General features: G+C 32.7%; 3 protein-coding genes across 3 annotated transcripts; 2 read left to right on the forward strand and 1 right to left on the reverse strand.

Moving 5' to 3' along the window:
* The first annotated feature begins 515 nt into the window (after positions 1–515).
* Positions 516–4,607, forward strand: LOC119663377 (RE1-silencing transcription factor-like). Its single transcript, XM_038072988.1, has 4 exons — positions 516–725; positions 1,633–2,712; positions 2,786–3,404; positions 3,470–4,607. The coding sequence occupies exons 1-4, from the start codon at positions 516–518 to the stop codon at positions 4,273–4,275; spliced, it is 2,715 nt and encodes a 904-aa protein (XP_037928916.1). The 3' UTR covers positions 4,276–4,607.
* Positions 4,608–7,629: 3,022 nt separating this feature from the next.
* LOC119663376 (cytochrome c oxidase subunit 6A, mitochondrial-like) lies at positions 7,630–8,438 on the reverse strand. The gene is made up of 2 exons (XM_038072987.1): positions 8,193–8,438; positions 7,630–8,027 (listed from the first exon to the last, which is right to left on the reverse strand). Exons 1-2 carry the CDS (start codon positions 8,281–8,283, stop codon positions 7,795–7,797), a joined length of 324 nt encoding a protein of 107 aa, XP_037928915.1. The 5' UTR covers positions 8,284–8,438; the 3' UTR covers positions 7,630–7,794.
* Positions 8,439–10,934: 2,496 nt separating this feature from the next.
* On the forward strand, positions 10,935–14,682 carry LOC119663375 (TNF receptor-associated factor family protein DDB_G0272098-like; the record flags this gene model as incomplete). Its single annotated transcript, XM_038072986.1, has 7 exons — positions 10,935–10,970; positions 11,117–11,564; positions 11,907–12,541; positions 12,608–12,871; positions 13,892–14,290; positions 14,353–14,532; positions 14,600–14,682. Coding segments are annotated over exons 1-7 (2,045 nt in total), but the record flags the coding sequence as incomplete, so codon positions are not given.
* Between the last annotated feature and the right edge of the window lie 17 nt (positions 14,683–14,699).

Raw genomic sequence — 14,699 nt, forward strand, 5'->3', positions numbered from 1 at the left:
TTTTCATATTTTCGCAAATTTGTTCCAAACTTTGCTAAGATAGCATAACCGCTGCAGCGCCTGCTTAGGTCTGGTGTTGAGTTCTGCATTGATGAGAAAGTCAAAGAAGAGTTTAGATTATGAACGCAAAGTTTATGACACCACCTGTCTTGACCATATTTAATCACACTAAAGAAACCAATTTGCACACTGACGCTAGCAAGTTATGTTTTTGAGCAGTACTTTTGCAGCGACAAAATGATGGAAAATTTCATCCGGCATGTTACGAGTACTATTCCAAAGAGACATCGTCAGAGGAGTTAAGAATGCACAGCTTCGAGTTAGAAACCTTGGCCATAGTGCACACTCTCAATCGTTTTGAAAACTATCTCAGAGGAATTCCATTCAAAATAGTTACTGACTGCAGTGCACTATCACTAACGTTTGAAAAGAAAAACATCAGTCCAAAAATAGCAAGGTAGGCACTTTTATTTGAGCACTTTGATTTTAGAATACAACATCGAAGCGATATTTCAATGAGTCAAGCGGATGCATTAAGTCGATTTTTTAAAGGTGATGAAACAGAAGCGGAAGATTACTTCACGAGAATTAAAAATAAATTTGTTGCAATGTGTACCTACTCTGACGATGATAATGATACTAAATCTAATAAGCCCGGTATAATAAGAATTCCATGTAAAACGGTGGCTGTTGCTAAGCAGGAAGACTTAGATTTCAATATACAGGTTTTACAAAACCGGGATAGTGAGATGGGTTGGTTTTTAGAGTAAAAACAGATAATAATTTACAATTATATATTCCAGCTGAAATGGAAGACAGTGTTTTTCGTCTCGTTCATGAAAAGATGTGCCATCATATGAAGTCAAAGATAGAGAAGTTTATAAAAAATTGTTTGCGTTGTATGATTTGTTCTCCACCAGGACGTGTAAATGAACACAATCTTTACAACATTCCAAAAAACCTGTTCGGTTAGACACTATTCACGTGGATCATTTTGGACCTCTGCCATCAATTCAATCTGTGCGAAAACATCATAGTGTGTGTTGTGTGTAACTTACGTATTTCTCTAAGTACATATAAATAGTAGGTTTACGTCCTTAAATAATAAATATGTTAATATATTATTTGTTTACATACTATTTTGAATCATTTGTGAATCATACTATTTGTGAATCAAAAAGCGATCAAATTTATCTTCTGGATTTATTAGTATGTATAAATGACCAATTTGTGCTCATTCCTCCAAATAGGTACAATACCGATACCGGGATTGATGGGATGAACGTTTCAAAGTTTAGGTTCAGTTTGATAGTTGTCACAAAGGTCCTATTGTCTAATTATGAAGTCTTCCTGATTATATGTGTGGTCAGTAAATAGTTTTTGCTTGTTTTGCAAATTTAAGTATTGTTACGACCTCTTACCAAAATTTTGAATGCGGTTTTTCTAAAAAACCTGGATTGCAACTATTACATACTCTAAGATTTGTCGATCCTATTGACGATTGCCTTAGAAGACATGCTCCATTGATGTATGAATGATTAATTTACAAAAATTAAAGACAAAAATATTATTGATTTAGAAAAGTTAAAATATAATTATGATAACACTAACATATATTTCTAATTTCTGTAGGTTTTCAGTGATGACGGTATGCCGACCAAAGTTTGTAGTGATTGTCGCTTGATGTTTGAATACAGCTATTCCTTTAAGCAAATGTGTAAACGTGCAGAAACTCTACTACGGCAGTATCCACTCACTGGTAAATGGCCGAAACCATTACAAAAACCAACGCCACCAAATCTACAAACTGTAACAAAATCTACATCCAAGACTATTTTGAACCAGAATCCAATGCAAATAAATCGTACTAATAAAAATTCGGAAAACAATAAAGATGAACAAACAAAAATTGTCGTGAAGAAATTGCTGAATGCAGATCCCGCAGATTCTCCTGAACCGCCGGTACCGATACGCATAAAAAAGGAAAAACTTGAATTTGACGCTTTAAGCATAATGAACAAAATAGAAAATAATGATGAACTCTCAATAGATGATGTACAGCGTTTTATTGATTCGGATGGTTTTGCTGAAGAAACCCCTAAACCAACGGGTAAACCAAAACTTTTAAATAAGTCCTCTATACGCATTTTGAATAAGGATGTAGAAATCGATATTGAGCCGCTATTAAGCAGGCCACAGGTAACACGTGATGAAGATGGTAACGTTGCTATTGTTACAGAAATACTAGTACCAAGCGAAAACTATGAACCAGAAGATGAACTTATCAAACAGGCGCGACCAGTGAAAACAAATGTGTTTCCATGTCCAGAGTGTGAACGCTCATTTCCGCTACGACAATTGCGTGATATTCATATGGCCAATCATGTTCGCGAACGCTGTTTTCAATGTCCTGATTGCGATAAATCATTCTTCTCGAAATATGACTTGCAGAAACACAGTGTGATTCACACCGGATATCGTCCTTTTAAATGCACAATATGTGATAAAGCGTTCACACGTGCTACTTTACTATATCGCCATGAGAAAAGCCACACTGATGTACCTAAGCATTTATGTGTACATTGCGAGAGACCGTTTCTCTCAAAGGAGGAATTGGAAAAACATACCGAACGTCACCTTAAAAATAGACCATTCAAATGTAAGATTTGTAATAAGGGATTCGCATTTAAGCAAGGCAAAGAACGCCATGAGGTTTGTTTACAATTTTTTTTTTAAATAATTTTTTATTATAACAAATTTTTTTATATTTATATGTGTGTTTTAGGTCATACATTCGAGAGTACAGCCGAATCCTTGCCAATACTGCGATCAGAGTTTTTCAACACCCAGTAAGTTGGCTCGTCACTTGACTGCACATGCTGGATCACGTCCATATCCTTGTAAATTCTGTTCAAAATCGTACTTACTTTCACACCATTTGACTCGTCACTTACGCTCTCATAAACAAGAAAACTATGTATGTCCCATCTGTAATAAAGCTTTCAAGAAGAGAGAATTACTCATATATCATTCCGCTGTTCACGCAATTAAAAACCTAACATGCTCACTTTGTGAGGAAACTTTCGCTACTAGTGAGGAGGTTTCATTACATATAAAACAACACGCCGACAATCCAACATATGCGTGCGTTTTCTGTGACTTACAATTTAGCCTTAATAGTACTCTGGATGCTCATGTGCTCGAGCATCATGCGGAAGACATGCAGGCTTATAATGACGATCCAAAAAGTGATAATAAAAGTACGGAAAATAGCGGCAGCGAAAAGGAGGATAGCAATCCAGAGTTTCAAGAAGCAGTTGAATATATCATTGACGAGTTTCCTTTGGAATGTAGTTCAAATGAACAACAAAATATAATAAAAGTGGAACCAGAAGAAACGGAAGGTAACTTAATGTTCGACAACACGCTAATTTATAAATTTAAAGTTTTTTATTTTTTTGTTTTTTAGTATTAAACGATCAACCAAAAATAGTCAGTCAAATTGTTATACAACCAGGACAAAGTAAGAAACGAGGAGCCAATGAAATTCGCAATACTAAATCTATAACAAATTGTGAAGAGTTTCAGTATATAGACTCAGACGACCCACCAATCGAACCACCGAGAAAACAACCAAAAGTTACTGATAAAAAAATTCCAGTAACTTCGAAGGTGGTAAGACAAAGAAATCCTAAAACGGCTGCAGCTATTACCCAGCAAGAAACTGTGAACTCAGGAAATGCGTCTCCTAAGTTGAAACAAACTACCTTAACTTCGGTTCTAAAAGTTTTACCAAAAGGCATAACTATACGTAAAGCTGGAGGTAGTGAAGTTAGTCCAGTTGCTACTGCAGTGCCAAAGGTTGTGACATCACCAAAAGGTGCTGAAAAGACATCATCTCCAGCAAAGTCAAAATTCACTGAAACAAAACAAGTATCGAAATTAGTTAAAACTTCTCCAAACACACGTGCTAATGCATCACCAAAGAGTATGCCGGCAACTAATAAGAATTCTAATTCCCCAACTCAACAAGCACTTGTAGAAGCAAAGACAAGTACTGGGAGTAGTCCACAAACTGATAAAAATGCTGCGAGCTCTCCGAAAACAAATCAAAAACCATTTACCGAAAAAATTTTGCCCAATGGTAAAAAAGTTAGACAAATGGTAGTATCAAAGTCGGAAGCCGCTGCAATGATGAAAGCAGGAAAAGTTTTTGTACAGAACGGAAATATGATACTTAAACTCAGTCCCACATCGAGCAAAAAGGAAGTCTGAATTTTACTTCCACAAGTACTTTCATACGTTATTTAAGTTTTAAAAAAATTTTCAATTTGCAAATGAATTCACATATATGTTATATACCTACATATATATATGTATGTTGCATCCAATAAGTTTCATTATTTCAGTCAAGTGAATTCATTTTTATATGATATATGATGTATTCTTACATTTGATAATTATATCCTTTATAATATTAGTTTTCATATAGTTTGCAACAGCCAAAATAATTTTTTTTAATTACGTATTGGCTAAATAATATATTGTCGATAATACAGTGCAAAGTAAATATCATAAATATTATCATAAATAATTTAATCAATAAAAACTGCAAAAATATTAATTGTACTTTGCTCATACACTTAGATATTGTATATATGCATTGGGTTAGTCATATAGTCTCAAACATTATTCGAACTAATCGAAACACCGTGCATCTTGATGTTGTCGTAGTAGCATGTCAAAATCTTCTGGTGCATTTGCTTTTAGGAGTAGTGTACGATATTTGGTTGTCGAAATTGACATGTGGATCCTGAAACCATGAATGATGAATGAGGTTCAAGTATAGCCTCCGCCAGTTAGCCCGATCAGTTGCTTGCTGTCGCCAGTTGGGCGTACTCAGCGCCCCCAAATCGTTGGTCTCCTGGTCCTTCCACCGAAGATGCGGACGTCCTTTACCGCGTTTTCCACATGCGGGAAAAAGTATCAAGCAACTTTCTAGTTGGAGCATTTTCTTCCATTCACACGACATGATCAAGAAAGCGAAATCGCTGAATTTTTATGTCAATGTCGCGGTCTATCTCATACAGCTCATCGTTCCATCTAATTCGATATTCGTCGCCAATGCGTTAGGGACCATAGATCTTCTGAAGAATTTTTCTCTCGAATGCTCCTAACGCCTTCTCATCACTGTTGGTAGTTGTCCAAGCTTCTGCACCATACAACAGGACAGACATGATAAGAGATTTATAGAGCGTGATTTTTGTTTGTCGAGAGAGGGCTTTATTGCTTACTTAGCCTGAAGTAACATCTGTTGGCAAGAGTGATTGTTCTTTGAATCTCTAGGCTGACGTCATAATTGGTATTTAAGCAAGTTCCTAAATAAACGAAATCTTTTACAACTTCGAACTTATAATTGTCAATAGTGACGTGGGTCTCAAGACGCTCAGGAGATTTCTTTGTTGACAGAAAGTACTTTGTTTGCCGCATATGGAAGCAGCATTACACTTTTGTAGAATATTGTCCCAGTACGGTTTAAATCTGCTGCTCGAATTATCGTTTCCAACATTAGGTTAAAGTAGTCACACGACAAGGAGTCACCCTGTCTGAAACCTCGTTTGGTATCAAACAGTTCGGAGTGGTTCTTCCCAATTCTAACGGAGCTGGCGATGTTGCTCAACGTCATTTTACATAGCCGTATAAATTTTACTGGTATACCAAATTTAGACATAGCGGCATAGAGAGTGCTTCTAGACGTAGTGTCAAAAGCAACTTTGAAATTGACAAATAGGTGGTGTCCAATAGATGATAAGGTCCAATCAGTTGGTTGACAATTGGCTTCAATCTTTTATATAGTACGTTTGACAAAACCTTATATGCTTATAAGTATAAGCTTACGCTTATGTCTAATGTAAATTAGGCGTTCTTCAAACGTCATCTTATGTTCATATAAAATCTTTATTAGTACCAAGGTGGTTTCTACATAGTAAAGACGATCCAATCAATTAAAATTTTGATATAGCTGGCATAACAAGTATTGCTTAAATTTCCGGATTAAATTGGATCTTATAATCAAGTCAATTAATATCAAGGTCTTTGCAAAAAGTTGAGCAGGTGTAATAAGGGGTATTTGCGGGCCTAAATCCATATATAATTTTTGATTTTTCACTGCAAAATCAACCTCATTATGATTGGCGTATCAGAATCTTACTCTTACCGCTGCATTATTATTACTACAAATTTTTGAATAATCGATTCAAGATTACTCACCAGTAATTTCTAATATATAGTTATCAATAATTTTACTATGTTTTTGATAAAGTTAATAATTTTACTTTTATTATCAGTTTCCTATGTAATATCTAAGTATTTGTAATTTAGTATAGGTAAGTATGCTTACCAGTTCTTTTTCAAAGGTCTATTAGAATTATCCATTATTTTTTAGGTTAGTTTTTGAAACGGCTGGGAACCAAGTCGCCACGTCACTGCATCCTTTGAGAATTATTGTGACAATAATGTGAATCCATTATACTTTCAACAACCATAAATTTAATTTACAAATTCCATCAATGCGTTTCAAAAATAGAAAATCTTTTAAGAGAACACTGGTCTAAGAATCACTAATATCTTGGTAGGTTCGTCTTATTGCACTTCTTATATAAAATCTTTTTACGGAATAGTAGGTCTTCAGGATCACAACCATCTTGGTTATGGTTACCCGATAACACTTTCAATAGAAAATATTTTTACGGGACGCTAATTATCAGGAATCCATATATTTTGAGTAAACTTAAATCATCCATAGAAAATATATTTAAGGTGCACAAATTTTTAGGACCATATCCGCTTTCATTTTAGTAAATATAAATAAATATTAAATAAAAATAAATATTTAATAAATATAAAATAAATATTTTTACTGCATACATATATCGTAGTTCAGGATCACATATATCGTAGTTAGACTTTATCCTACTCTGCTTTCCATAGAATATATTTATATGAAACACCAGAACCATATATAGAACCACATATATATTGGTTAAATATACACTATGGCGCTTTCTACATACGAGATTCTGGCGACCGAGTACAGGTGGTATAACCTGAAAACATATAGTTGAGCGGAAATTCTCTAACTACTTAACACCTATCCTATCTCCGGGTTAGCAAATAAGAAGATCTGGCCCTTCAAGTTGGGGGTTGATCGCAAGGCCAGCAACCCTGCATCGGAAAAATTTTGCCGCTACGGAACCCTTAGGGAGGCCAAGGTTCATACTGGACTGTAGTGCAAAATAAGAAGAAGGTCATAACTTGGGACCTCTTCCAAATATTCTTTCTATTCTTCCTAAGATTTCCAAATGGTGTCAGCTACAATATGGAACACAGCAATAAATCTAGATGTTAGCATTAAACTTCTGTTGCACTTTCCATATTAGTTTTTCTCTGTATTTATAGAAAATATCAGCAAATTTACTCGCCTATCTTTTGTTTTCATAATATGAATTATTTTCCAATGATTTTCATTGTTAGTTTTATTTTAACATTAATAAATGAATCTCAACTTCATTGATTGCATTGATTTGCCATTTAAGGAGTAATACAGAGCTTAATATTTTATTTTAGAACAGAAATTTATTTGAATAGTTAATTGTAATAATTGCAGCAATTAATCTAAATAGACATAAATTAATAATTTTAACTATTCCAGTTCCAATATAAATCTTGCTGCAACGGTTTTAACTTATGCTTTGATAATTTTGGAAATAGCAATTTTGTTTATGGACCATCGGTTTAATGCTCATAACCATCAGGTAAGGCATTAACGTGTGGATTGTGGAATAGACTCTTGTTACCTTCACCCCATGGGAAACGCTTCTCACGTCTGAACAAGTAATCGTACTTGACGAATGCTGGACGTGGCTTGTGGTGCTCCTCTTGATGCTTCAAGTAAGCATTTAACATACACAACCCAACAGCTGGCAGGGCGACGAAGAAAGACAAACGCTTCCAAACCTTGTAGCCACCTATAAAAATAATCAATAATTTTACTTATTATATTTAGTTTAAAATTTTTTTTAATTAAATATTAAACTTTTCGTTAGAGTTGGTGTACGTTTGCTCACAAAATTATATAACCTTAACCTACAGTTTTCATAACAAAACTTTATTTTTGTTTTTTAAATCTTTACCTGAGTGCTCGCCAGCAGTTGCAGCTGTTCCTGGATTAGAGGCTTTTGTTGCCAATTGGCGACGGATAGCATGTAACCAAACTGTTGCCATTTTTATTCCTTAACAAAATTGCAGACTGACAAGTACTACCTTTTCAATTCAATGGAATAAATTTCTTTTGACGTTTGTTGAAATGTCAAATGCAAACTCACACAAGCGTTAGCAGCGTCATATTCACGGAGCGGGAATTTTTTTGTTTGTAGTGTTGATTAATATTTTTTAAATGAAAATATTTATTTATTCTTATATAGGTATATAGAGATATGTTTCCATGCTATTACGATTAAAATATATTTTAAATAGAAATGCAAATAATTATTAATTATATATTGAATGGAATGCTAGAATGGTAAAAACAATTTATTTTAAATTAATCCAGTCTCGGCTGTGCATTCTGCGGCTTTGATTATTGCCAAATGTCGATCATCTGTGGTCTTTGAAAATGTTAAATGATTTTATGAGACACTATAGAATTTTAAATTAAATGAAACTACAAAATAAAAAAAAAACAAATAAAATAAACTGATTTATGATACGGCATATGTGTATATAATTTCCATCAAAAGTTAATTGTATATATATGTATATATATAACATCTTAGCGCTTTTGATAGAATAACAATTTGCTTATATATAGATTTATTAACAATTAAACATTATCAAGACATTTTTGTATGAATTTTGTATAAAAACTCAGTTTGATTAAAATTTTGATGCAAATAATTCACTCAATTACTTTTTTCCTATATATTCCCATGCGGTCGAAAATTAGATACCACTAAATGATATTAATTTGGGCATTTAAATATATTAGACCTTTTTTTTGTAAGCATGTCGCAAAAAAAACGAATAAAATAAGCACTACTCTCGATGGCAACTCTGAACAAAATGCGGATTTTGTTCGGCTTATATGTGCAAAACAAGTAATAAAATTTAATGTTGAAATTTCGATAATGAATAATAATTCTTTGCAATTATTGGTGAAAATATTTTTTTTACATGATTGTGAATAAAATATAATTTTTCATCATTTTTCATGTAAAAAAATAAACGGAAAAAGTAACGTATTTGTTAACTGTCATTCGTTGACAGTTTAGTCGAAATTTCGCAGCTACTTTCAAAAGTCGTTCACAATAGACGAATTTTTTGTCTTGGCAACCATGTGATTTAAGCTGTTTATTAGTTAAGCGAATTCAAAGAGGTTGGACTAAATAAGCGAGCAGTGTTGTTGTTTTAAATGTTATTTTTAAAATAAGCAGTTGTTCTTATGTAATATGCTTACAAAAGAAAAGGCCTATTATTACATATGAATATATTAGGAATATGTTATTAATAATATTATACTTTTTTACTTCTTCGAATTATTTAAGTGGGATATTTAGCTATTAGCACTTCAGTTGATTTAATTAAAATCAGTGCGCCTCTTTCAAATAAAAAAAAAATTAGCATACTGGTCTATAGTTTAGAATATTTTTATCTAAATAAGTATTAACTTGTTAGCAACTAAGAAGTTCAAAAATTGAAAGAGTTTTTCAATTATATTTTCTGTATGTATTACTTAAACTTTTTTGTATATTTTTTAAATTATTTTTTTTCTACAATTTTACATATTTTTAAAATATTTTATATCCACAATTTACAAATTTATTAATTATTTTATTTTTTTAACAAATTTTTAACAGATAAATGGAATATTCGCTGAAATTTCCAATGAAAGTTCACAATAGATTGTTTAACGCTTTGATGACATTAGAAAAAAAACAGTCACTAAGATATTTGGCCAATTCGCAACTAGTCGTTTAGATAGAGAAAGTAGTGTTGTTGTTTTGCGTATAAGTTAGTGACTTTAAGTAAGCGACATAGGTATTATTTTTTGCCACAATTCGACGCTATCGAATACACCTATTATCACATTATATGATTTTCACCTATTTACTCACATTTTCTCATACATTATGCGTTTTTGGTAGCTCGCAAGTATGGAAAAAAGCAACAAGTTGCAACACTATTTTCTTTATGCAAGATTTGTTGGATTGTTTGCAATAGTAACTCCAATGTCTCGTTTAGCAAATTTAAGTCAGTATGCATTTTTTGCCACATTTGCGAGTAAATAAACACGCCTAATGTAAGATTTGAATCATATATCACCTTTATCCAACATTTTTTTTTCTGTTTAAAATAAAAATAACAACGAATGGAAACACTTTTAAATGACTGATTTGTAATGAGCCATTTCGGCAAGTGTAAACGCCATGTAACTGACAAATCAAATTATACAGTAAACAATTAATTGTGGAACATATATTATTAAAAATTTTTAGAAAATGCAACTCTGCGCAATATGTTTAAAATCTGTTCTTGCAGTCGTGAGCAAATTTCATTTAAAGAAATATAAAAATTTTAGATGAAAGACACTTAATAACAAATAGTTAAATATTTATTTTTAAAAATAATATAAATATTAAGTAATTAAAAGGTAAATCATATTAATGACAAATATTATATTGAATGACATAAAATTATTTATAAAGTCCTACGTGCAGAAACGCACATCATGTATTGGCTAAATCATATGAATGATCTTGGTTAAGTGAATGGTGACAATGTGTGAAGAATTAATTAATTTCTTTGTAACAAAATAGAAATTTATTATTATAAACTAAAATACATAATTTTTCTCTGTACTTTAGCTGAAATTCAAAATGCCTATAGCAAGTGAAATTGGAGAGGCAACAAAGGTATTTCTTGTTTATGCCAAATTGCCAATATTTTTTTCGTTAACTTTTTGCATTTTTACGTCATTTCAAAATTAATATATACTTAATTACTAACTTCTTAATTTTTGGACTCAAAATATTTGATTAATAATAGCTACACTTTGCAGGAGCCTGTACTTCAGCTAATTACACCGGATATTGGAGACGCACCAAAGCCGAAAAAGAAAAACAAGCGCCGACGTGATCGTGAGAAGAAAAGAAATTTGACCAATAATTTACTTATAAATGCTACAAATGCAGTTATTCAAAATACTGAAGGCACAACTGTTAATTTAAACAATAAACAGCCACATTCTGTAACTAAGGTGAATGATATTACCAACAATATTGGAAAATCTGCAGTTAATGTAAATTGCAAGAAACCAATACAAATAGCAAAACAAACAGATAAGAAAAATTCTAAGACTGTAATTAATTTAAATAGTAAACTACAGCAACAACAACAGTCAGCAACAAAAGTAGACAAAACTAATAAAAAATCTGAAAATATTGCTAAAACTGTTGTTAATGTAGATAATAAACCAAAACAGTCAAACTCAAAAGCGAAGAACATTAGTGGAAGCTCTGATAAAACGCCTAAAGTTGCAGCTAATTTAAATAATAAACAACAAACAATACCAATAGCTGAAAAAATTATTGTTAAACCTAAGAAAACGTCTAAGGTTACAGTTCATTTAAACAAGAAACAACAAACAATACCGACAGCTAACAAAATTAATGTCAACCCTGAGAAAACGTCTAAGGTTACAGGTCATTTAAAAAATAAACAAAAAACAATACAGACAGCTGACAAAATTGTTGTTAATCCTGAAGAGACGTCTGAAGTTACAGATCATTTACACAATAAACAACAACAAACAATACCAACAACTGATAAAATTATTGTTAAACCTGAAGGAAGGTCTGAAGTTATAGATCATTTGCACAATAAACAACAACAAATTACATCAATAGCCGACAAAATTATTGTTACTCCTGATAAAACAACTGAAGTTCCAGCTCATTTAAATAATAAACAACAAATAATACCAACAGCTGACAAAATTGTGGTTACTCCTGAAAAAACGACTGAAGTTCTAACTCATTTAAACAATAAACACCAACAACAACAACAACAAACAATACCAACAGCTGAGAAAATTATTGTTACTCCTGAAATAACGCCTAAACCTCCTGTTAATACAAACAACATCGCAAAACAACAACCAACACCGAAAGAAAACATAAATATTGCTATTCCTGTAAAACCAGTTGAGACTTCTGAAATGAGTTCCTCATTGGAAAAACGTACCTCCGTTACAAACACTGGCGGTGGTATTGTAACAGAAAAAAATCGTGAGCAAATTGAAGCTGAACGTAAAGCGAAAAAACAAGCAAAACAGGCGGCTAAACTAGCTAAAAGCAGTGGAAGCATTAGTAAGGAAATAACGGGAATCACACAGAAATTATCCGATCTACAAATCAGTACTCCCAAAACAACAACTACAACAGCACAAACAGCGGCTACACCAGTTGAGAATGTAGAAGAAAAGGTAAATTATTTGTTATTAGTTTAGTAAGTGAAAAAAAATTATTAAAAGGCATTCCCTTTAAAACAGAAACAATCAATTACGAAAATGGATATAAAACCCACAGTGGTTACTAAAGATGTAGGTTTAGGTGGAGAAAAATCTCGTGAACAAATCAAAGCTGAACGTGAAGCCAAAAAACAAGCAAAACAAGCTTCTAAATTAGCCAAAAATGCGAATACGGATACGAATAAAGAAGTAACGGAGTTGAATACAGAATTGTCTAATACGGTTTCAAAACAATCAGTAACAGTGCCAGCTAGCGAAACAATAACAAGTTCTGTAGAAGAAAAGGTAATTTAAATACTCAATTAATTATAATAGTGAATTTCAGTAAAGAAGAACAAGCACGCAAAAATAATGTCTCAAAATACACATTGGACTTGAGTCCAATTAGTCTTTAAAAGGCCAGTTTTCTCCAACTTGATACAGGTTGATTTAAATTAAATCATCCCCTAATCAATTCTTATTCCTTAACATTCCCTTTACCTCACACTATCAGCACCTGCCCACATGTGTACGTACCATGTATATGCCTTTGCTGTTGTTTTGTTGTTATTGTAACACGCATGGGTCTTTTTGTGTAGTAGTTCCTTTTGAGTGTGGTAAACGGCTCTTGGTCGTCAAACTCGACGAGTAGTTCCGGGTCGTAGACCTTGCGGTGCTTGAAACCCTACGTATTTGTAATGTCTTTCATATTATCTGCACGATAGATTTTCGCGAGCTACTACAATAATAACAACAACGCAACGACATAATACATTGTAAAATCGGTTTTTAATAACTAAACAGGGACTAAAGACAATTTCCATGTCCAGCAACAATACTAGTCCAATTTAAGACAGGTTATAGTCACCTTATTAAGTGTAACTTGGTCACACTCAAACAGGTCTATTTCCCATATTACCCATGATGTGGCTTTCGGACACCTTGCTCGTGCAACGAGTATTATCCCAGCTCAATTGAGATCGGGATATAGCCATGTGCTAAAAAAATAATTGAGACGCATAAATGTGTTAATAATTAATGTGTACCCTGACAGCAACACTACCCTCTATCTGTTTTCTTGCTTCAATACTCACACAAAATTTGCTTCCAATGATCTTTGAATACGTCCCTTAGAAATGGCTCGGTTTCTCAGCGTTGACCCTAGTTGACTTAAGTTTAAATCTCTTCCATCCTTTAATCCATTCTAACTTCTCAATAATCCTCAAAATTAATTTGTGTTAAGGATAATCTCGATCGAATACAAAAAAATAATTTTATTATGTTTTATATTTTTATTATTTTAAAATTTATTATTTTTTTTTGTAGAAAAAACCTGCACTCACAAAAGCTGAAAGGCGCGCAATACAAGAAGCACAACGTGCTGCAAAAGCGCAATCTTTAACTGCAAAAAGTTCTACAACCAAACCGGCTATCAATGATAAATCAGCAACAGTTGCCAAAACTGCATCTCCTCCAATCACCAAAGAGACTAAATCTCCAAGTGCTAAAGCTACTACTACTACTTCTCCTGCAAAGCAAAGCAAATTTATTGACAGTAAAATGCGGCTATTTAGCCACTTAGAGTGCGCACGCACTGATGTCAGCCTATTTGTGAACAACTCACAAATCCATCCAAGCATTGCGCGCTTAGGTGAACAATATGCACATCGTACAATAGTTGGTTCGAATGCTAGATGCATCGCCTTTCTAAATGCGCTGAAAATGGTATTTAAATATATAGTTTGTAATATGTATACTATAATATTAATTTTCAATAAAAAAATTAGGTTATCCACGACTTTGAAACTCCACCTAAGAAAGAATTTTCACGCAGCTTGGAAGTTTTTATCAAAAATTGTGTGGAACACTTACAAAAATGTCGTCCACTAGCAGTTTCCGTTACGAATGCCTATAAGCATATTAAACATGTACTGACACAACTGCCAACTGAACAGCCAGAATCTGAGGTATATACAATGCGCACAATTATAGTTAAATATAATTAATTATTAAATATTTTATATATATTTTTAGCTAAAAGGAAATTTATGTCACTTTATTGATACTTACATTGAGAATCAAATTGGAAAAGCTGCACAAGCTATCAGCAGTTCAATGCAGGAAAAAATTTGTA

The sequence above is a fragment of the Teleopsis dalmanni genome, unplaced genomic scaffold, assembly GCF_002237135.1.
Source record: "Teleopsis dalmanni isolate 2A unplaced genomic scaffold, ASM223713v2 unscaffolded_contig_0346, whole genome shotgun sequence".
Taxonomy (NCBI): domain Eukaryota; kingdom Metazoa; phylum Arthropoda; class Insecta; order Diptera; family Diopsidae; genus Teleopsis; species Teleopsis dalmanni.

Excerpts from the sequence above, each read along its gene's own strand:
- LOC119663377 (XM_038072988.1), top strand. The coding sequence starts at position 516 with ATGAGTCAAGCGGATGCATTAAGTCGATTTTTTAAAGGTGATGAAACA. Across the intron at positions 726-1,632 it reads ACTTAGATTTCAATATACAG|GTTTTCAGTGATGACGGTAT; the intron begins GTTTTACAAAAC and ends TAATTTCTGTAG. Across the intron at positions 2,713-2,785 it reads AAGGCAAAGAACGCCATGAG|GTCATACATTCGAGAGTACA; the intron begins GTTTGTTTACAA and ends TGTGTGTTTTAG.
- LOC119663376 (XM_038072987.1), bottom strand. The coding sequence starts at position 8,283 with ATGGCAACAGTTTGGTTACATGCTATCCGTCGCCAATTGGCAACAAAA. Across the intron at positions 8,028-8,192 it reads AACTGCTGGCGAGCACTCAG|GTGGCTACAAGGTTTGGAAG; the intron begins GTAAAGATTTAA and ends TTATTTTTATAG.